This window comes from Gekko japonicus, unplaced genomic scaffold (assembly GCF_001447785.1).
Source record: "Gekko japonicus isolate JY-2015 unplaced genomic scaffold, Gekko_japonicus_V1.1 scaffold1666, whole genome shotgun sequence".
Classification (NCBI taxonomy): Eukaryota; Metazoa; Chordata; class Lepidosauria; order Squamata; family Gekkonidae; genus Gekko; species Gekko japonicus.
This window is the reverse complement of record NW_015170331.1, coordinates 247,584-269,613: the sequence shown is the minus strand read 5'-3', so window position 1 is coordinate 269,613 and position 22,030 is coordinate 247,584. Positions and strand designations below refer to the sequence as shown.

At 52.3% G+C, this 22,030-nt stretch overlaps 1 protein-coding gene across 1 annotated transcript in view; it reads left to right on the top strand.

The window, feature by feature from the left end:
• TTC25 (tetratricopeptide repeat domain 25) overlaps positions 1-22,030 on the top strand; it is a 29,251-nt gene that overhangs the window by 7,015 nt on the left and 206 nt on the right. The window contains exons 5-11 of the mRNA XM_015418131.1: positions 1,794-1,956; positions 6,623-6,847; positions 7,755-7,962; positions 9,583-9,669; positions 10,472-10,668; positions 13,320-13,420; positions 14,599-14,677. Coding sequence (XP_015273617.1) covers positions 1,794-1,956; positions 6,623-6,847; positions 7,755-7,962; positions 9,583-9,669; positions 10,472-10,668; positions 13,320-13,420; positions 14,599-14,677 — 1,060 coding nt within the window. The remainder of the gene's footprint in view (positions 1-1,793; positions 1,957-6,622; positions 6,848-7,754; positions 7,963-9,582; positions 9,670-10,471; positions 10,669-13,319; positions 13,421-14,598; positions 14,678-22,030) is intronic.

Sequence of the window (22,030 nt, the reverse complement as noted above, 5' to 3'; positions counted from 1 at the left end):
CTTGTAGCTGCCGCCACCTCCTGTGGCAGTGAATTCCATGTGTTAATCACTCTTTGGGTGAAGAAGTACTTTCATAGTGTCACAGCAAAAATGAACAGAATTTTCTTCCAGAACAAATTTCTCATGGAGTAGAGCCTGTTTCTTCTGACGCAGGGTGTGGCTCGTCTTTCCCCCCAAACCCAGGCCTCCTCACTCATTTACAGATGTTATCTAGCTTAGAAAAACTAGTGAAAGGTGCCTGTGGTTTTCCTTTATTAGATTTGAATTTCACCCTGCTGCTTGGGTGTTTTGTTTTTGAAATACGGATACATCAAATGACTCTGGGACGAGGAACCACTAGACTGCATCCGAAGAAGGTGCCGCTAGATTCCTGTTTGTTCATGTGGACAAACAGAATAGTGAGAATAAACCAGACTATTTGTGAAAATAGTCCTTAGAGCACAACCCAGCTGAAGCTTTAAGCGCCTCTCTTTGATTTCAGTGGGACAGCTCAGCCCATTCTGAATTTTCTCATTGTAATTTGCAGGATCTAAAAGCGCTTAATCTTTACTGGATTGAACACTTTTCTTAAGCACTCTAAGCCTCTCACATAAATTATGTTAGTAATTTTTGCAGCAATCTTAGGTCATAGCTGTGGTGGCCAGTGGCCACGAGGACTCTGCCGTGTCCAGTTTGCCCTTAGAGGAGGGACTGTTGTTGGATGAAGAAATCCTTCATGGGTTTGGTGTTCTTTCCACACAGTCTTCCAAAACAGTTTTCCAAACTTTTTTTGCCCAAGTTAATAAGGGCTGGACACCCCCCACACACTCCCCGCCGAGAGACTGCTGTGTTAAGTCTGTCACAGAGTCTTGTGGCACCTCAAAGGCCACACAAATTCATCTTGCCCTAGGCTTTCATGCGCCAAAGCCCGCTTCACTGTATATATCTGTAAACTTTTTTTTGACAGTCAGAGTTGTGCAACAGTGGAATGGGCTGCCTAGGGAGGTGTTGAGCTCCCCCTCACTGGCAGTCTTTAAGCAGCCGTGACAAAAATAACGAAGAGTCAATAAAGATAAGTTGCAAAAACATTTACTGTAGTAATTCTATAGAAAATTTTCTTTTATTATCGCTCGCACGCAACGAATACTGTGCAATGTAAACAATTCGTTTCACAATATTTGCTGTATCTGAGCGTGTACTCAGATTGTGAATATTGTGAAACAAATTGTTTACATTGCGCAGTATTCGTTGCGTGTGAGCGATAATAGAAGACATTTTTCTATAGAATTACTACAGTAAATGTCTTAGCAACTTATCCTTATCGACTCTTCGTTATTTTTGTCACAGATGTTGTTTTTGGAATTCCACTTCCTCCCATGATCTCTCATTTTTGGCTTCTAGTCTTTAAGCAGCGGCTGGACAAACACTTGTCAGAATGCTCTAGGCAGATCCTGCGTGGAGCAGGGGGTTGGACTAGATATCCTGTATGACCCCTTCCAACTCTGTGATTCTATGATTCTATATGATGAAATGGGCTATGGATCCTGCAAGTTCCCACCACAGTAAAATCAATGTTTAATGTACTGCAAGGCTTCTTGTTTGTTGGGAAAGAAGGGGAGATTTCCAGGAGTCCAGACTGTGTGCTTTCACTGAACTTATTCTGTGGCCCCACGTTTGCACAGCCTGACAACGGTCGGGTTTGCTGCCTTCTGCCAGCCACACTCATTGCCCACAAAGAAGGAATACCACCTTGGTAGCGGAAACCTGACCTTTTTGTCGTAATTGTAAGACTTTTCTCATTTTCTTGGCGGCAGAGCAAAAAAGCAAAACAGAAGCTTCAGGTCAAATTCCCCCAAAAGAACGCCAGGTACGGAAGTCGACAACAGGAGCCTGTGCGGAACGAGAAGACGGAACGTCAACTCCTCGGGGAGCTCTACGTCGATAAAGCTTTCCTGGAGAAACTGCTCAAGGATGAAGGTTTCTTGCTTACTGCTTTGGCTGGGGTTTTGAGCTTCCGACAATCCAACCCACCTCCTTCACCCCCAACCGCAAACTGGGGATCAATGTTCCCTCTAAGCTGTGGAGTCTTGTGAGCAAAAACTTTACTTTGTGAGCTCCTGCCATTAAAGTTGTGAGCAAGCAATTTGGCTACTGCATAAATTAGTTTGCTCTGGAGCCATCCTTCCTGAGCTACGACAAAAATGTGTGAGCTGGAGGCCAAAAAACTGTGAGCTAGCTCACACTAACTCCGCTTAGAGGGAACCCTGGTGGGGATGTGCAGGTGCTTTCTGAGACGCAGGGTGGGATCCTGCCTTAGGCTGGAAGAGTTTCGTCCAACGGAAGTCGTCTTCCATTGGATGAAGAGCCACTTCAGTGGAAGGAAGTCTTCAAGCCAGATTGGTGTAGTGGTTAATTGCGCGGCCTCTAATGTGGGAGAACCGAGTTTGATTCCCCACTCCTCCACTTGCACCTGGCTGGATGACCTTGGGCAAGCCATAGTTCTGGCACAGCTGTTCTTGAAAAAAGCGGTTTCTGTCAAGAGCTCTCTCAGCCCCACCTACCACACAGGGTGTCTGTTGTGGGGGGGGGGGAGGGGAAGGAGTTTGTAAGCCACTCTGAGACTCCCTTGGGTAGTGAAGGGCGGGGTATAAATCCAATCTCCTCCTCCTCCTTCTAGTGTTGCTTAGTAAAGAGCTAGGGTACAGGTCGACATTTTCAAACAATATTCCTGGTCTTGCTGAGAAACATACTTGAGGATTCCTCAACGAGGAGGTCTCAAATGGCAGACAGGCTCCTTTGACAGAGAGCCCGTTCAGCATATCAGTCTTCCCCTTCAGCATGGAAGCATGACGGGGTGGGGCTCCATACGGGGGGCACATGCTCAGTTCAAGTGGCATGGCGATAAGGCTCAGAAGAAGAAGAAGAGAGGAAGAGAAGAGATTGGATTTATACCCCACCCTTCACTACCCGACGGAGTCTCAGAGCGGCTTACAAACTTCTTCCCCTTCCCCCTCCCCACAACAGACACCCTGTGAGGTAGGTGGGGCTGAAAGAGCTCTCCCGGGAACTGCCCTTGAGAGAACAGCCCTGAGAGAACTTGTGACTGGCCCAAGGTCACACCAGCAGCTGCATGTGGAGGAGTGGGGAATAAAACCCAGTTCTCCCAGATTAGAGTCTGCCCTCCTAACCACAACACCAAACTGGCAGGATGTGGGCAGCGAATCCATTGTACGCCCTAGAGAGGACTGCCAAATCTGGGTTGTGGAATCCCTGGAGACTGGAGTGTGGTTCCCAGGGAGGGCTGAGTTCAGGGAGTAGAAGGAGCTTGGGGGGGGGGAGGATGCGATGGCAGAGAGCGCGCCATCTACGGCTGACGCTGCCTCTGGGGGACCTGATCCCTGTCCGCAGATTGGCTGTCATCCCAGGGAAACTCCAGGTTCAACCTGGAGGTTGGCAGCCTTAGTCCTAGCACACGCCCCAGACTCCTCTGCAACATCTCGAGGTGGTAGTGTTCTCTTGACGCACAAACAAAGATGGAAGGGGCTCCCTGAAGGCCGAAGGTTGGAGGCCCAGCCCTCTCGGGGATTTGAGCAACCTGAAGTGGAGGCTTGTGGTGCTGGAAGGAGCTTAGCTGGCAAAAAGAGGGAGGGGGTGCTGTTGTCAGTGTTCCCTCTAAGCTGTGGAGTCTCGTGAGCAAAAATTTCGCTTTGTGAGCTCCTGGCATCAAAGTTGTGAGCGAGCGATTTGGCCACTGCATAAATTAGTTTGCTCTCCTCCTGAGCTAAGGCAGAAATGTGTGAGCCGGTGGCTAAAGAACTGTGAGCTAGCTCACGCCAACTCAGCTTGGAGGGAACACTGGAACTTGTTGTGTATCTGCGGTTCAGTGTTCTGTTTCGCCAACTGGGCAAAAATGCATTCTGAGCAGGGAGCTCATTAGTATAGACCAAGATGTCGGGGACCGTGGCTGGATGGTCGAGCACGTTCTTCTGGGCCGGTTCTACCTGTTAGGAGAACTGAGATAGTTGAAGAAGTGAAGAAGGAGAAGGTTTTCACGCCCCGCTTTCCTCTACCCTAAGAAGTCTCAAAGCGGCTGACAGTCGCCTTCCCTTCCTCTCCCCGCAGCAGACACCCCGTGAGGCGGGTGGGGCCGAGAGAGTTCTGAGAGAACTGGGGCTGGTCCAAGGTCACCCAGCAGGCTTCATGGGGAGGAGGAGTGGGGACTCAAATCCAGTTCTCCGGATTAGAGCCTGCCAGGGTTGCCAGGTCTTATCTTTGTTGCGGCGGGGGAGTCCCGGCCCCTCTCCGGAGGTGACGTCATCGCGTTGGGGGCGGGGCCACTATAATGTGAGGGGGAAAAATAGAGCCGCTGCGATCCTGGCACTTTGGGGGTGGGGATCCCCCCGGCGGCCGGCACCGGGCCAGCAAGTAAAGGGCCCGTTGAGTGGGCAAACCCCTGCCCTCCCAGGGGGCCTGGCAACCCTAGAGCCTGCTGGTCTTAACCACTGCACCATGCTGGCAGCAGTCTCCTGTCCTGCCCACCTGTTGCCTCTGCCTGGAAGCTAGAACAGTGAATGGTTCTTGCCTGCCCTGCCCTGGATAGCCCAGGCCAGCCCGATCTCATCAGATCTTGGAAGCTAAGCGAGGTTGACTCTGGCAAGAACGTGGAGGGGAGACCTCCTTGGAATATCAGAGGCGGGAGGCAGGGGCAGGCTTTATTCAGCCACTTCTCTGAATACCCTCCAGGCCCCCAGTAGGGGTCAGTCACCAGAAGTCACCATGACTCCCAGGTGCACTCACAGTCATACACTGTCACACACACATAAAGAATACCAACCCCCCAAACCCCCCCCCCCCGCTTCTTGCCTGTTCTCTTCTTTTAAAAACAGACATGCATGCCCTGAAAGGCTTCCAAAACCCTCTGCAGGGCAGCCGAAATGAGAGCTGAACTCTCTCAAGCAGGGGTCATTTCCTACAGGAGCGGAGCTCCGGCAGTAAAGAGCCCAGGGGGCGGGCACATGCAACAAGCCCCACCCCCTGCTCCCAGCAGCCCTCAGTCAGAGCAAGAAGCATCCAGGTAAGTTGCAGAGACACCTCCCTGGCCCCGCGGTCCAAAACAGTCCAGTGGCACCTTTAAGACCAAGTTTTATTCAGGTACAAGCTCTCCCTCCTCTGCAAGGACAGATCTGCATGTTCTCCCCTGCCAATAGCTAGCAATCAAAAACAGTCTAGTGGAGCCTGAGCGGTGGGTGTTGCCTTCTGACACACTTCCGGTGAAGTCAGGGGGTGTGGCATATGCTAATGAGTTATGCTGATGAGCTCCTGCACCTCTTTTTCTACGAAATGGCCCCTGCTCTCAAGAGTTTGGAAACACCTTAAAGAGGGCCTGGGAAGAGGGCAAGGAGGATTAGCCGTTCTAGCTCTGGCGGAGGTGGGCAAGGGCCTTAGTTGGCAAAACATCTTCAGCTGGCACTGATGCCCTGGGTGTGTGGACAACCCCAAGTTCAGTCTTGGGCATCTCTCGTGAAAAGAATTTCAGGTTAGCGGGACTGGGGAAGACTGTTAGGCAGGACCTTGGCGAGCGGCTGCCAGTCAAAGCTCGGAGGACCTCTGGTCTGACTCCACATCACGCAGAGGACCAGAAACGGAGTTTTCCACCCAATGCGAAGTTGTTCTGGGCAGTCTTCCCTTCGTCTAGCTTGTGCTGCTATACAGAAGCCTTGTGCCTGATGGACCGTTCTGGGCCACTTTAAATCCCTCCCCAATGCCTTTTGCAGTGCTAAAAGAGTGACCCCCCGCCCAGATGTTTGCATGGCTGTTCTGAAAAGGCCCGCAGGGCAGACATAAGGATGCCATCACATCTAGGTTGGCCCCGTTTTCACCTGACTGGCTGTCTGTTTTCTTGAGCAAACGCTTGCTGATACGATGCCAGCAGTGCAAACGGCACTATAGCAACACCTACTGACTAATTGTAGGAGCTGCAGTGGCTCAAGTGGTTAAGACGCTGAACTGCAGGCTGTGGAAGGTCGGTAGTTCAGCAGTTCGAGACCCAGGTGCCGCATGACGGAGTGAGCTCCCGTCTCTAGTTCCAGCTCCTGCCAACCTAGCAGTTCGAAAGCAAGAAATTGCAAGTAGATAAATAGGTACTACTTCAGTGAGAAGGTAACAGTGTTCCGTGCGCCTTGGCGTTTAGTCATGCCGGCCACATGACCACGGAAACGTCTTTGGACAGCGCTGGCTCTTTGGCTTGGAAACGGAGATGAGCACCGCAACCCTAGAGTCGGATTCGACTGGCTTTCGAGCAAGGGAACCTTTACCTTTTTTACTGACTAATCAGATGGGTTACAGGAAGATAGATCCAGGTGGTCAGCCGTGCTGGTCTGAAGCACTAGACCAAATATAGAGTCCCGTGGGGCACCTTTGAGACCAACGAAGGTTTATTCAAGGTCTGAGCTTTCGTGTGCACGCCTACTTTTTTCAAATGCACGTGAAAGCTCATACCTTGAATAAACCTTCGTTGGTCTTAAAGGTGCCCCACGGGACTCTAAATGCGTATACAGGAAGGTTAATGCTAAGCGAACCACATCTGTCGAGCGGTGACCTCTCCCTCCCTTTCCCTTCCTTTTGCCGCTTGTCCCCTCTGCAGACTTGACCAAAAGCACCACAAAGCAAGGAGTCACCGTTGGGGCTATGATCCAGGAAGGCCTTTCCTACCTGGACACGCGCACCGACTTCTGGCAGCAGCAGAAGCCCATCTACGCCCGGATCAGAGACCGCAAGCTCGTGCTGAAGAGGTGGACTCGGGAACAAAAGCGGAAGCCCTCGGAGGTGGCCCGATACATCCTCAAGAGCATGGAGGAGATCGATATGCGTGGGTACCTGAGCTGCCCAAGTGCGGCTAGGGGAGCTTTGTTACTGGGCGAAATTAATTATACTGATTTCCTTCATTACTGCCTCCCCTTTCTCCCCACGGAAAGCCAAAGTGGCTCATGCCGGTCTCCCCTCCGTTATATCCTCCCCACAACCGTGGGTCCGATTGAATCCTGTCATTCTAGGCAGAGTAGGGGGTGCACCGAGGAAGAGGAAGCAATCTCGACCTGCTCCCACCCCATACCAAACAAAGTTACGTCACCTGGAGGTAGGGTTGCCAGGTCCTGTGCACTGGGAGGGGATGGGGGGGGCACAGTGTTCCCTCTAAGCTGAATTCATGTGAGCTAGCTCACAGTTTTTTTAGCCTCTGGCTCACATTTTTTTCTCCACTCAGGAAGGGATGGCTCCAGAGCAAACTAATTTATGCAGCAGCCAAATCACCAGCTCACAACTGAAATGCCAGGAGCTTCGGGGGGCGGACTTCCCCCCAGGGCACGATTCCGCGGCGGCGGAAATCGGGCCTCTGAGGTGGGGGTTTACCCGCCCCCCGCCCCCACACGGATTCCCCCACACGGCAGCCCTGGGGGGGATCCCCAGGTCCCACCTGGAGGCTGGCACCTCTAACTGTGGACCAGAGGTGGCGCCTCCTATCCACCTGCAGGCAGATCAGAAGACACGGCAGGAATTGCTTTGCAGGGTCAACTAAGGGCTTACTAAGGCCTACCAGCCGATGTCCAGAGACAGGGCCCGATGTGCAGGCAAGGACATGTGCTCTTCTTTGCCTCCAACAATGGGGTAATGAGGGATCGTTTAGGAAAGACTTGTCCAAGTCTGGGAAGCCCCATCCCGTTAGGGGCGCTCGGGAGTCACATGAGCACTCTCCTAAGGACTGTTCCCCCCCCCCCCAGTGCTGACAAGCGGCTGTCCCGAGCGGAGCTGCCACAAGGCCGAACAAGTGCTGAAAAAGATCCAGGGCTGGTCTGACGATGAGATCCCAAACAGAAGCGAGCTGCTGGGAAACCTCTACAGCTGCATCGGGAATGCCCAGATTGAGATGGGGCACATGGGGGCAGCGCTGCAGAGCCACCGGCTGGATCTGGACATCGCCAGGGAAAAGTAAGAATGGAGCCGACCCCCCCCACTCTTCTTCTTCTTCTCCTCCTCCTCCTCCTCCTGCCATCAAGTCCCAGCTGCCTTATGAGCCCTGTAGGGTTCTTGAGGCAAGAGCCGTTCCGAGGTGGCTTGCCATTGCCTGCCTCCGCGTCACAACCCTGGTAATCCTTGGAGGTCTTCATCCAAATACTCGCCAGGGCCCTACCCTGCTTAGCTTCTGAGATCTGACAAAACCAGGCTATCCTCTTCTTCTTACGCCTGTTGAAAGTACCCAGTTCTGTGCTGGTGGTGTGGAGCTGTGGTTGTTGAGAAGGAAACAGCAGAGGCAGGTGTCTGGTGGCTTCTCCAGATAGATGGAGGGACCCAAGCGGGACCTCCTGTGGTTGGAAAGGACACCTATGTCCTTCACAGCTCCTCCTCCTCCCTGCATCTGACAAAGAGGACTATGTTTCTCAAAAGCTTTATGCTACAATAAAGTTTGTTAGTCTTAAAGGTGCCACTGGGCTTCTTACTATTTTGCAGCCACAGACTAACACGGCTAACTCCTCCAGACCTTCTCCCTGCAGAACCCCTGGCTGAATTTTAGATGGAAAGCCCCTTAGCACAAGGACTGTAAAAAGCACCATGTATGTTGAGAACATTATAGAAATCAATCAGTCCATGTTTGGGACTCAGGCCAGGAGCTCCAGGTTCACAGAAATCCCAAAGAGATGATACGCAAGATCCAAGTTTGCTTACAAGGAGATTTTAATAAGCAATGATCATTGTTAGTCCCTTGTTAATATGTGTAACTGTAAATCGCTCAGAGCCAGCAGCTCTGCAGGATTGAGTGATTAATAAATCAAAACTTATTATTATTATTATTATTATTATTATTATTATTATTATTATTTAGTGTACGGAAATCGCTCCCATCCACTGGGTCTTGAACGCGCACACACACAGAGCAAAACGTAGCCAGACCTCGAGACAAGATGCACAGCTAAAACTAAGCATCTTATACCTTAATGACTGGCTATGAGTCAAGAAACCATTAACCAAACTATCCCAAACATTGAGCTGAGCCAGGCCATCCTGCAGCTGGTGCCGAGCGGTGAGGGAAAACAAATCAGGCTTTTGCAGATAAGGGCTGATAACAAGCCCTCCCCTCACAAAACTCAAGGCAACTACAAGGTTATTAGCATCAGCCTGCTTGGTGTAGTGGTTAAGTGCGCGGACTCTAATCTGGGAGAACCGGGTTTGATTCCCCACTCCTCCACTTGCACCACTCCACTTGACCTTGGGCAAGCCATAGTTCTGATAAGAGCTGTTCTTGAAAAAGAGCAGTTTCTGTCAGAGCTCTCTCAGCCCCACTGACCTCACAGGGTGTCTGTTGTGGGGAGGGGAAGGGAAAGGAGTTTGTAAGCCGCTCTGAGACTCCTTTGGGTAGTGAAGGGCGGCGTATAAATCCAATCTCTTCTCTTCTTCTAACAAAGATGGAGTCACCAAGGCTATGGAATCCATCCATGTGGGTGGTGTGCAGGAGTCGGGGAAGGAAGGAAGGCAGGTGGGGGAAAGGCCTTCCAGGGTATTCTGAATCTGACAGTCCAACTTCTAACCTCCTGCCTTTTGTTTCTGTCACAGCAACCTGACCGACACCATCTCCAGGGCCCTGGACAATATCGGCAGGGTGTACGCCCGCATGGGTAGTTTCCAGGAAGCCATCGACACGTACGTAGAAGCCGCGGCCATGAGGAATCCCCCCCCCCCGGCAAAGGCCGTCTTGCTTTTCTTAAGAGATACCGCTGCATCTGATAGCAAACTTGCTGGTCCTGGTGCCAGTCTGGAAAACAGCAAAACCCGGCCCACCACAAGTCAAGTAGCGGTCTCAACATAGACTCCCTAGAAAAACGTCACTGTAAATTAGTTGAAAGGAAAACACCTTTGATAAAGAGCAAGAGTCCTGTAGCACCCGGAAGATGAACAAGATTTGTGCCAGGGTACGAGCTTTCATTATCTCCAAGTGGCGAAATTGCTGCTTGGAGTTCAGGGAAGGCATGTGGCCAGCAGCCGCCCATCTCCCTGCCCTCCTGAAAGATTTAAGGGCCTGCTCATCCGCTGGAGGACCCTTTAAATCTTGGAGGGGGGCGGCTGCAAGATTTAAAGGGCCCTCCAGCTGATTGGCGGGCCACGTGCTCCCGCCGATCAGCTGGAGAGCTCTTTTAACGTCATAGGAGGGGAGTAGGGGCAGAGGGGCAGCAGCTGTTGTTGGGCCCACCTTATGTTTGAGGGGGGGCAGAGCCCCAGAATGCCCCACCATCGCTACAGGCCTGGTCCATAGCCAGAGAACAGCCTGTTTTTCCCCTAGTGGTGCTGCCAGATATGACTGACGGGGCTGGGTGGTCCGCATACAGGGTTAGGGTGGGGTTAAGGAGGGACAGACAGAAGATGTTTGGTCTTCAGGGTGTCTGGGGGAATCTGCCCCCCAAAGAAGTCTTTAAGAGTTCTTTTTTTTCCCTTCCCCTTTGCAAAGGTGGGAAGAGAAGATTCCACTTGCAAAGAGCAACCTGGAGAAGACTTGGCTGTTCCATGAAATCGGCAGGTGCTACCTGGAGATCGACAAAGCAGCAGAGGCGCGGGGCTACGGGGAGAGATCCTTGGCCTGCGCAGAGGAGGAGGGAGACATCGAGTGGCAGCTGAATGCTGGCGTCTTGGTGGCACAAGCACAAGGTGGGGCCCTCTGCCCCTAGACGGCTTGCTTCTGAGGTTCTGTTTGTCCCCACCACTGGTGGTTGGGAGGCATCCTCTCACCATACGGGAGTCCATGTCCACTTGTTGACCACAAGTGCAGGGTTGCCTCGTTACAGAGCTGCCGTGCATGCTTGCACCTGTTGACCTGCTGTCTGTTGAGCACAGGAACCTCTGTGAGGAAAGACGCTGGCAACCGTGTTGTTCACTTTCGCTTTGCAAGGGCGGACAGGACCGATCCAAGGGAACCCCCTGGGGTGGGAAACACTCCGGAGGCACCTGCCTTAGCAGCCAGTTGGTTAGTGAGAGATCCCTTCCATTCCCTGGAACACAACCAGTGTTCCCTCTAAGCTGAGTTAGTGTGAGCTAGCTCACAGTTTTTTAGCCTCCAGCGCGGACATTTTTGTCTTCACTCAGGAAGGATGGCTCCAGAGCAAACTAATTTATGCAGCAGCCAAATCGCTCGCTCACAATTTGAATGCCAGTAGCTCACAAAGTAGAATTTTTGCTCACAAGACTCCACAGCTTAGAGGGAGTGTTGTCACGGCTCAGGCGGGGTGTCACTTGACGCTGCCACCACTCTAGTTTTAGGATCCCTTGAGAAGGCCCAGAGCACCCTCCCAAGACCTTCAGACCTCCCTTGTTTGGCCGAATAATAAGCATGAGGACCAGGCAGAATAAACAACAATAAAAGGTTTATTTTTACAGGAGGTCAGCCCAATATGGGAAACAAACAAGGTGCAAGAACAATATCAGTAAGGGGGTGAAAAGAAAAGAAACCAAATGCCCTAACGCATCTAGACTTAGTGTCCCTAGCTCACTGTCTCAAGTGGGCCTCAGTCTGCTCCCCCTTCGTCTAGGGTTGCCAAGTCATGGCGGGGGATCGTAGGTCTTCACAGAATCCTTGCCGCGGGGACAGCGAGACGCGTTGCACCCACTGTCGCCAGCATCTGATGCTACGCGTTGCTCTGGCAACAGGGCTCCAAACAGCCCCGTTGCCAGAGCGACGCATAGCATCATGTCCTGGCGACGACGGTGCAATGCGTCTCGCCGTCCCCGCGGCAAGGATTCTGCAAAGACATGCAGATCCCCCGCCGTGATTTGGCGAGATTTGGCAGGCCTATCTTCGTCTCAGGATGAGGGTCTCTTCCCTGCAGCAGCCTTCCCTCTGGCCCTGCTCTCCTGGAAGAAAGAACAGCTCTTTTTCTGTACCAGCTCTTTTATTATAAGTCCCCTTTCTCTGTGATTGGCTAAAATTGGCGCCAAAACCTCTCAGGGGCTTCTGGGAGTTGTAGGCCTGGCCTCCTCCCACTGCTACACAGGCTCCCTGGGCCAGCTAGGCCTTGTTTGCACAGCCCAGATCATGACAAACCCAAAGCCTCTGATCTCCCCTGGTCAGTCCAGAACAGTCCTCATTTGTAAAGAGGAAACAGTGAAGAGGTCAGAGGAAGCGCAAGTGGCAAGAGGTAGGATCCCAGTCAACTCCTCATCTCCTCCTGTGCTATTTTCATGCTGTTCAGCGTACAGTAAGAGTCGTGGACGGGAGGGGGGTTGGTTTGAATCCTCCTGGGATGACGGCGACAGAAAAAAAACCCAGCCTTGTCTACAAAACCAGGTATCCGAGTCAGAATTTGCCATACCGAGAACATCAGCCTTGTTCGGTTTCCAACCATTATGATTGAAGATACGCATTTTTTTTCCCTCCTTGGCAAAGCAGCTATCCTTAAATTGATGGGGGATTTGAGAAAGGTGCGTGATGTTCACAGCTGATGGTAGAAGAGCTGGGTATACTCTGCCCTGAGGAAACCGCACTCGAGATAAGTTGTGTACCCTGGAAATGGGCATCGGTTTGATATTGGCACAAACCTACTAAATGCAATTCACTTGGATAGTTAACTGTGGAGTTTCGTGGCATTTGGAACATTTTAGCAAGGAGAGAAGCGGTAGAGAGCAAGGGAGTAGTAGTAGTAGTAGTATGTTTACTATGGCATCGCGCCAAACATTAACCAAGACATGTTTGGATATAAAATTATAAAATATCTGGGTAAAATGCAATAAATATATATAAGGCCATAAAATGTATTACGAATCCAGTAAGAAATATAAAAGGGCAAAAACAATTTTTTACATTTATCCGTGCATTTCTAATGCGATAGCATGCCGCCCAAAATTTAGCCACAGATTCAGTAATAATTGGACTTTCATCGGAGAGAGCAAGGGAGGCAGAGAAGCAGGTATGGAAGGAGGGGCACAGAATCATAGAGTTGGAAGGGACCTTGAGGGTCATCTAGTCCAACCCCCTGCACAAGGCAGGAAATTCACAAATACCCCCCCCACGCCCCCAGTTGGTGGTGGCCTCCGAAGTGACCGTATCCTCTTAGTGTCTGACAACCTGGCAGTCCGTGCCCCGGTGTGGACAGACGGCTTGCTTCCCGCTCACCCCAAGTCCCAACATAGCTGACAAGAGCCCAGAGCCTTCCTCTCTGCCACTGGTTACTTCAGGGAGCTCCTATAACGGTCGAGCAAGCGATCCTGTGGGTGGAGGCTTTTCTCCGAAAACCTGTATCTGGAGGTAAAGGTTTTCCTTTTCTTTTTTTTCTTTTTTTCTCCAACTGACAACGATTGACTCCCAGTGAAACTGGAGGACTACCAGTCGGCGGTCCTGTACTTTGAGAAGGCCCTGGAGAAGGCGAAGCGCATCCACAACGACGTGGCTCAGCAGGCCATCATCATCGTAAGCCATCGGCCGGAACCCGGAAGGGGGAGGGGGAGGGTGACGTGGGGCAGGAGGAGTGGGACGCAAGCCTGTCGCTGGCTTTGGGAAGCTCTCAGAGCCCGTCATGCGGGCCCAAAGCAGGGGTTGCAACCCCAGTGGGCTGGCCGAGGTGCTGGTGCAGGACTTCCCTGTCTGCTGTAGGTTCCGAGCCCTCAGGCTGAAGGTGAAACAGCACCCAAAGAGGGACAAACCATTGGGGAGGGAGGAGGGTGATCCTTCAGGCCTCCCTGCCTTGTTTCTGGCCCTCCCCAAAGCACTGGAAACAGGATGCCGGACTAGATGCCGTTCCACCAGCTGCCTTTGCATCGGGTCTTCAGTTCTCTAAGGAGACCCACATTCAATCCCACAAATGGAGACCCAGTTTGCTGAGGGGGTTAGGAGTGCAGACTCTAATCTGGGAGAACCAGGTTTGAGTCCCCACTCCTCCACGTGCAGCTGCTGGCGTGACCTTGGGTCAGTCACAAGTTCTCTCACGAGCAGTTCTCAAGAGAGCTCTCTCAGGCCCACCTACCTCACAAGGTGTCTGTTGCGGGGAGGGGAAGGGAGAGGAGATTGTAAGCCGCTCCGAGACTCCTTCAGGTAGTGAAGGATGGGGTATAAATCCAATCTCTTCTGCTGCTGCTGCTGCTGCTGCTGCCGCCGCCCCTTATTGTACTCCAGTGCTGTGATTAAATAACAGACTCACACAGTCCTCCCTGGCTTCAGTTTATTGATTCATCGATTCAGCCATCTAGGTGGCGTCCGCCAGGACACCCTTCCCTCAGGTGTCCCCATCCCTTGGCGGCATCCCTCCCCTCAGCCTGCTGGGAAACCGCGCGGCTCGCCGCCGCTTCTGTCGCCTGCTGAAAAGTCGCAGGTTTGCTCCACCAGACATTGCCCTCCTCCTCCACCGCGCTGCCCCCTTTTCAAACCCAAGAACAAGGAGGGTTCCACCCCCTCTTCACACACACCAGGCCTTCCTCTCTTAAGAGGAAACAGGGCGGCCTCGCCTTGTGCCAGCTGCACTGCAGACACCCGGGGTTCTTAAGAGGCGGGGCACAGCTTCTCCCGGGGGCGTCCCAGCATCCCGGCCTGTCCCTGCTAGCAAGAAGGCCTGCCCGGGGCTCCCCACTCAGGACCCTTTTGCCTGTCTGCAGGCCCTGGACGAAGCCAACAAAGGGTTCATCAAGGACCTGAAAGAAGAACGGCGCCTGGAGAGGCTGCGCGAACTGAGAGGTTGGTTGACGCGTCCCCGTCCCCCCCCCCAGCGGTGCCCAGAAGGCCCCGAGGCCCGGCTTTCTCCGCAGGGGGCAAGCAGGCGGCCTTGTGGAGTGGCCGGCGGGTGGGGGGAAGGGTAGCCGGCTCCAGCCCCCGCTGACTGAAACGATGAGCAGTCGGGTCCTCCTTGAGCAGTTGGGTCTGGTAGCCCTGGTAGTGGTTAAGTGTGCGGACTCTAATCTGGGGAGAACCGGGTTTGATTCCCCACTCCTCCACTTGCACCTGGCTGGATGACCTTGGGCAAGCTGTAGTTCTGTCCGAGCTGTTCTTGAAAAAGGAGCAGTTTCTGTCAAGAGCTCTCTCAGCCCCACCTACCTAACAGGGTGTCTGTGGTGGGGAGGGGGAGGGAAAGGCGTTTGTAAGCCGCTCTGAGACACCTTTGGGTAGTGAACGGCGGAGTATAAATCCAATCTCTTCTCTTCTTCTAAATAGATGGGCTATATAAAACAATTTAGAATAGATAATGACAGGTTAAAACGAGTATTGTTAAAAATCTGTGGTACTGCATAGAATACCTTTGAGAATTTTACAGGCAGCTGCAAAAAACCTTGCACAAGAAGTCTGTAGCCTGCCATCTGAGGCCCCTAAGATGCTTCCTTGAAAACTCAGAGCAACCTTCTGTGCAGAACCTCCTGTGCAGAAGGGTGGGGGGGAGGCTGGAGAGTAGGTGGGAGTTGTCCGGAAAGCCACAGGAAAACCAGAGGAGGATAGAAAGCCACAGTTTGAGGAGGTCCATGGGAGGGGGTGCTTGCTGGGTTGAAGAGATATGCAAACGTGACAGATGATGGCAAAGAGACTGGTGGCGATGGGGTTGGAGCCACGTATCTCCCACAGTGGGCAGAGGGCCGTGAGGCCCCACAAGGGGCTGGGCAAGCCCCTAGGTCCCTAGGAGGACAGAAAGTCCTTGTGGGGCCTCACGGCCCTCTACCCACTGTGGGAGATACGTGGCTCCAACCCCATCGCCACCAGTCTCTTTGCCATCATCTGTCACGTTTGCATATCTCTTCAACCCAGCAAGTCCCCCCCCCTCCCCGTGGACCTCCTCAAACTGTGGCTCTGGCCCAGTTGGCAAAGGAGGATGAGATGAACGAACACACACAGTTGCTTGGGGTTCATCATGGGGCTAGTTGTACCCTTTGTGTGATTTTTTTGGTTTTTTCCCAAAAAACATCTGGTTGGGCACTATAGGAGATGGAATGCCGGAATAGATGAATGCCAGGGTGGGCAGCAAAATGCCTCGGGCCAGCCCTGGATGGGTCACCGTACCAAGTAAATTTGGACTTGTGGGTCACCGTACCAAAAGGTTTGGGAACCAAGGATCTCTCTGACCGGCCAACAGTGATGTCAACATCTTGACATGCTGTAACAAGGTTTGCCTGTAGGTGGCAGCATTCTTTTACTTTTCCTCTTCTCCTTGAGTAGGGTGGACCAGTGTAACAGCTTCTAAATTAGCACTGACCAAATCAACGCGAAGCATGGTGCAGTCTTTCACGCTCCCCAGAGCTCTCCGTCAGACTGGATGTCCCAAAGTTCAGAACGATAAAAGGTGGAAAGCAGTTTCTTCAGGCCGTGGTGTCCAGCATGGTCTTGCATCCATTGTCAGAGGGACACTTCTGCCAGTTTTGCTCTTTACTAACTGTAAATTCTTAGTGATTTATGTGGCTTCAGAATAGAAGCTTTAAATCCCTTTGGAGGTGGAGGATGTAGGTTTTAGTGCCTTGAATGTCTCATGAAGAGCCTTTATCTCAAGGGTCAAAAACCCAAAGGTTGCAATTCTGCCCCCATCCCGAGCACTTTCAGAGAGCACTCCTTGCATTACACAGGACAGAGCAGATGGCTTCCAGCCATACTTCTGCAGAAGGCCGAAAAGCAGCAGCACACGGGCCCTTCTGCAGAAAGCCTCTAATGGGGTGTCAGCCCCACCCGCGGAGTCTGCCCGTAGACTTAGCCGCAGACTCAGCAAGTTGCTCTCTCTCTCTCAGCCTTGGTCACCAGAGGTCATTTGGGGGGGATCGCGGGGGATCGCAGTTCCCCTGGGTGAGGTACAGGGGGCGGGGCACATGACGAAGCCCTGCCCCGCTTCCGGCCCTCATTCAGCCAGGAGGAGGCAGGAGAAGAGGGAGGGTAAGTTGCTTCCTCCCTGCCTCTCCCCACCCCTGCCTGCCTGGGGCCAGGGAGGGCCTTCGCGGGGCTTCCTTGCACTCCCGCCGGCCATGCAGGTCCACCGCCGGGCCCCTCATGGGGCTCGGCAGTGGAGCTGCAAGGCCGGCGGTGGCGGCCGGGACCATTGGGGGCGGGGTGTGTGGCCTTCTGACACACTTCCAGTGATGTCAGGGGGTGTGGCCTTATGACACACTTCCGGTGATATCAGGGGGTGTGGCATATGCTAATGAGTTATGCTAATGAGTCCCCCTAGCTCTTTTTCTACTAAACGACCCCCTGGGTGTCACCATCAGTGAAATGGGACCAGGAATAAAGAGAAGGCTTCAAAGAGGTTCTCTTCTGAATTCCCCTTTCCTCCCCAGAGTTTGAAGAGGAGGAGGAGGAAGAGGAGGAGGAGGAGGAAGGTGAGGAAAGCTCTGCCCGGGATGCCGTGGAAGAAGAAACTGGCCCAAAGCGGGAGGCCACGGTAGAAAAACAAGAAGAGGAAGCTCCTGAGACGACCACGGCCCAAGGAGAAAACCAGGTCGCAGACACAGAGGGACCGGAGCAAGACAGGTCTGAGGCGGGGGCAATGGATGATGTGGAGAGAGAAGCCGAGGACGAGAGAGGAGAAACGGGGGGGCAGCCCGAAAGAACAGCAGAAGAAGAGAAGGCTCGTGAAGGCTGAGCCAGGACGTTCCAGGATAAGGCACTTTGGAAGCTCTTGGCCTGTATGAGTTTCTTCTTCTAGGGTTGGCCAGTTTCCTCCCATAACACCTTCTCTGTGAGCTGCTCCTGGTGCCTTGTGGGCCTTTCCCCCAAACAACCATTTGGCTTTTTGGGTATGTTCTAAGTAGATCCCAAGAAGGTAGGGGATTCTGTTGCTTCAGGTAAGATGTCCCTGAACTCCCCAGTTTGTCTAAGCAAGCAGATCAAAGCAACCATTAAAGATCTTTCTTGATATATTGTAATATGTCCTTCTTCCCCCCCCCCCCACTAACCAGCCAGATCGATTTAGACTGAGCTTACTTGCCAGCCAGCGAGTGGATAGCACAGATTTCCACATCAGTCACCTGCCTTGATTTATATCAGAGGAGCAACTAACATCCTCTTGTTTCTGCCTCGGGGTCTCAAGATTCATGCGTCAATGCATATCCATAGACTCCTGCCTTTCATTTAATGACGGGAAATATGTAATGTTTAAACTCTTAAGTAAACAAGGGCTTTGCATACTTTTAAATACTAAATTTAAATTTCAGAATCCGAGTTTCCCACAAGGAAAAGACCGATCCACACAGGGCTACAGTCAAGCTTGCTGTTGCCCTTGGGGAAGCAGCAGGAGGTGGAAAAGGGGTTTGAGATCTCAGTGACGGCACATCTAGGCGCAGGTCTATTTTTTGTCCAGTCTGTTTCTTTGTGGGTAAGAGTAGAGCAATTGCATCCATGCAGAAATGCAAGAACCGCATGCATGAAGCAGCCTCTAGATGCAGTGCACCGTTTCCTCCTTAGGATTTCATAGATTTGTCCAGGAATTCTTTTTTAACACTGCCCATTTCACTCCCCAGATAATAACTTTCAAGGTTTCAGAATCCTGGTTCCACTAGCAAGATACTTTATGTTTGTTGTGGGATGGATACTACTGGCAGATAAGTTCTTCTCTTTGACGCATGGTCAATACCACTTGTATTGACCCACTTGTACACAAGAATGAGGGGGGGAAGACCAGATGTTACAGTGCTAAGGAAGGGAACTTTAAGGGACTGACAGAACGCGTCCCCCCCCCCCCCCGCCGGTGGTTCAGTCCATGGAATCTGGGGCAGAGTGTGCTTCTTGCAGCCAGAGTGGACATAAAGAGTGCCTGTCTTGCATCAGACTCATGGTCCCTCTACAGAGCGGCCAGCGAAATGCTCCCAGAAAACCTACAAGAAGGGCACGGGCACCAAAGCCTCCTCGTCGTCCCTCAGCACTGATATTCAAAGAGTTACTGCCTCTGGGAAAGGAGGCTCCATTTAGCCATCATGGCTAGTAGCCATCGATGGACCCCTTTCCATAAACGTCCCCTTTTAAAGTTCTGTTCATGCAGAACTAGGTGTGCTGGTATGACTGCCCCGTCACGTACAAGCTGACTCTCCCTACCCTGATAGTTTACTGTCTGGTACAAAGGATGCACTGCTGTACCCAGTCTTGTCCGGTCTGCTGAAGCTGAAGAGGGTCAGCCCCGGTTAGCATTTGGGTGGGAGACCACCAGGGAAGTCCAGGGTCTCCATGCAGAGACAGGCCATGGCAACTCCTACACCACTTTTATTATGGATTCAGGTGGGGCAGCCGTGTTGGTCCGAAGCAGCAGAACAACGTTTGAGTCCACGGGCACCTTTAAGGCCAACAACGTTTTCTTCCGGGCAGAGGTCATTTCGGGGGAGATCGCGGGGGATCGCAGTTCCCCTGGGTGAGGTACGGGGGGGCGGGGCACATGATGAAGCCCCGCCCCGCTTCCGGCCCTCATTCAGCCAGGAGGAGGCAGGAGAAGAGGGAGGGTAAGTTGCTTCCTCCCTGCCTCCCCCCACCCCTGTCTGGAGCCAGGGAGGGCCTTTGCGGGGCTTCCTTGCACTCCTGCCGGCCTTGCAGGTCCACCGCCGGGCCCCTCATGGGGCTCGGCAGTGGAGCTGCAAGGCCGGCGGTGGAGGCCGGGACCGTTGGGGGCGGGGTGTGTGGCCTTATGACACACTTCCGGTGATGTCAGGGTGTGTGGCATATGCTAATGAGTTATGCTAATGAGTTCCCCTAGCTCTTTTTCTACGAAACGACCCCTGATTCCGGGTATAAGCTTTTGTGTGACCTTAAAGGTGCCGCTGGACTCAAAACTTTTATTACACTGTGTGCAATGCTCCCTCTAAGCTGTGGGGTCTTTTGAGCAAAAACTCTCCTTTGTGAGCTACCGGCATTAACGTTGTGAGCGAGCGATTTGGCTCCTGCAGAATTTAGTTTGCTCTGGAGCCATCCTTCCACAGCTAAGGCAGAAATGTGTGAGCCGGAGGCTAAAAAACTGTGAGCTAGCTCACACTATCTCAGCTGAGAGGGAACACTGACTGTGTGCTAATTTGCGGCTACTCACAGGTCTTACCAATTCCCGTCATCCAGGCTTAGCTGTATTTGCTGTGCGGTTACTTCTGCTGCAGTGGCTCAAGTGGTTAAGACACTGAACTGCAGGCTGTGGAAGGTCGGTAGTTCAGCGGTTCGAGACCCGAGTGTGCCGCATGACGGAGTGAGCTCCCGTCTCTAGTTCCAGCTCCTGCCAACCTAGCAGTTCGAAAGCAAGAAATCGCCAGTAGATAAATAGATACCACTTCGGTGGGAAGGTAACAGCGTTCCGTGCGCCTTGGTGTTTAGTCATGCCGGCCACATGACCACGGAAATGTCTTCGGACAGCGTGGCTCCTCGGCTTGGAAACGGAGATGAGCACCGCAACCCTAGAGTCGGATTCAACTGGTTTTCGAGCAAGGGAACCTTTACCTTTTTACCTTTACTTCTGCACCTTTAATTAGCCCTTCCTGGTTACAGTCTCCCCACCCTCCCCCTATCTGTAACGGTTGGTGGCTTCTGTTGCAGGGTGTCGGAAGAAGGGTACCTGCACATGAAAGCTCATGCCCAGAAGAAAACTTGGTTGGTCTTAGAGGTGCCCCGGGGCTCAACCTTTGTTCCGCTGCTTCAGACCAACACGGCTACCCCCACCTGAACTTTAGGGCTGCCAGCTCCCCCCTTGCCAGGGATGGGGGGGTGCAGGGTTGCCAGATCCAGGTTGGGGAACTCTTGGATGTTTGGGGGTGGAGCCTGGGGAGGACAGGGATCTCAGTGGGCTAGGTGGCGGACTCTAATCTGGGCGAACCAGGATGGATTCCCCACTCCTCCACATGCAGCTACTGGTGTGACCTTGGGTCAGTTACAAGTTTTTTCAGAGCTGTTCTCTCAAGGGCAGTTCTCGAGAGAGTTCTCTCAGCCCCACCTACCTCACAGGGTGTCTGTTGTGGGGAGGGAGAGGGAAAGGAGATTGTAAACTGTTCTGAAACTCCTTTGGTTAGTATATAACTTACAAATCATATTCAGAAGACTAATTGGTCTGTAGTTCAATGGGTCATAGGGGCTACCCTTTTTAACTAAAGGATCAATTATAGCCAAGCCCCAGTCTTTAGGAATCGGAGTTGAAGCATCTATATAGGAGAAAGGATTTGCTAAGACTGGAGCCCACCAATCTATGTGCGATTTTAAAAGCTCAGCAACTATAAAGTCACCTCCTAGGGCTTTTCCAGATTTCAATTGTGATATTAACAAGGTAGTTTCAAATACAGAGACTGGAGGCCATTGTGTGGACTGATCTAGAAGAATATCAGGAGGCGCAAGATACTGCTGATCCCAAAATAAACTGTTATAATCAATGCTCCCTCTAAGCTGTGGAATCCTGTGAGCAAAAATTCTACTTTGTGAGCTGCCAGCATAAGTTCTGAGCAGGTAATTTGGCTACCGCATAAATTAGTTTGCTCTGGAGCCATCCTTCCTGAGCTAAGACAAAAATGTGTGAGCCGGAGGGTAAAAAACTGTGAGCTAGCTCATACTAACTCGGCTTAGAGGGAACACTGGTTATAATGCTCTCCTCATGCACCTGCAATCTTTGGTTAGTGAAGGGCGGGGTATAAATCCAATCTTCTTCTTCTACAGTGCCCTATGGCACAGAGTCCACCTGGCAAATCATCCCTTTTCTCCAGGGAAACTGATCTCTGCAGTCTGGAGATGAGTTATAGTTCCAGGGGATCCCCAGGCAGGGGCGGATGAAGGCTCACTTGTGCCCTCAGCACTGACCAATCTTGGTGCCCCCCTTCTTTCCACACTGACCCCGTCCCTTTTAGTTGTTGTTGACCTGTCTGTCCAGATATACAATGCAGGTTGCAGCAATACAAAAATGTATTCATAGGATAACACAATGTACTGTACAAACTAAGCTTTTCACCCTTTCCCCAACTTTGGCCGTGGTGCCCTAAGCAGGTGCTTAGTCTGCTTAAGGGTTAGTCCTCCCCGTTCCCAGGTCCCGCCTGGAGGGCGGCCTCCCTATTGAACCTCTCTACACACACGCGCGGGAGAAAGACATGCACTATTCCTTTCGGCCTCTGGGTGGCAGCC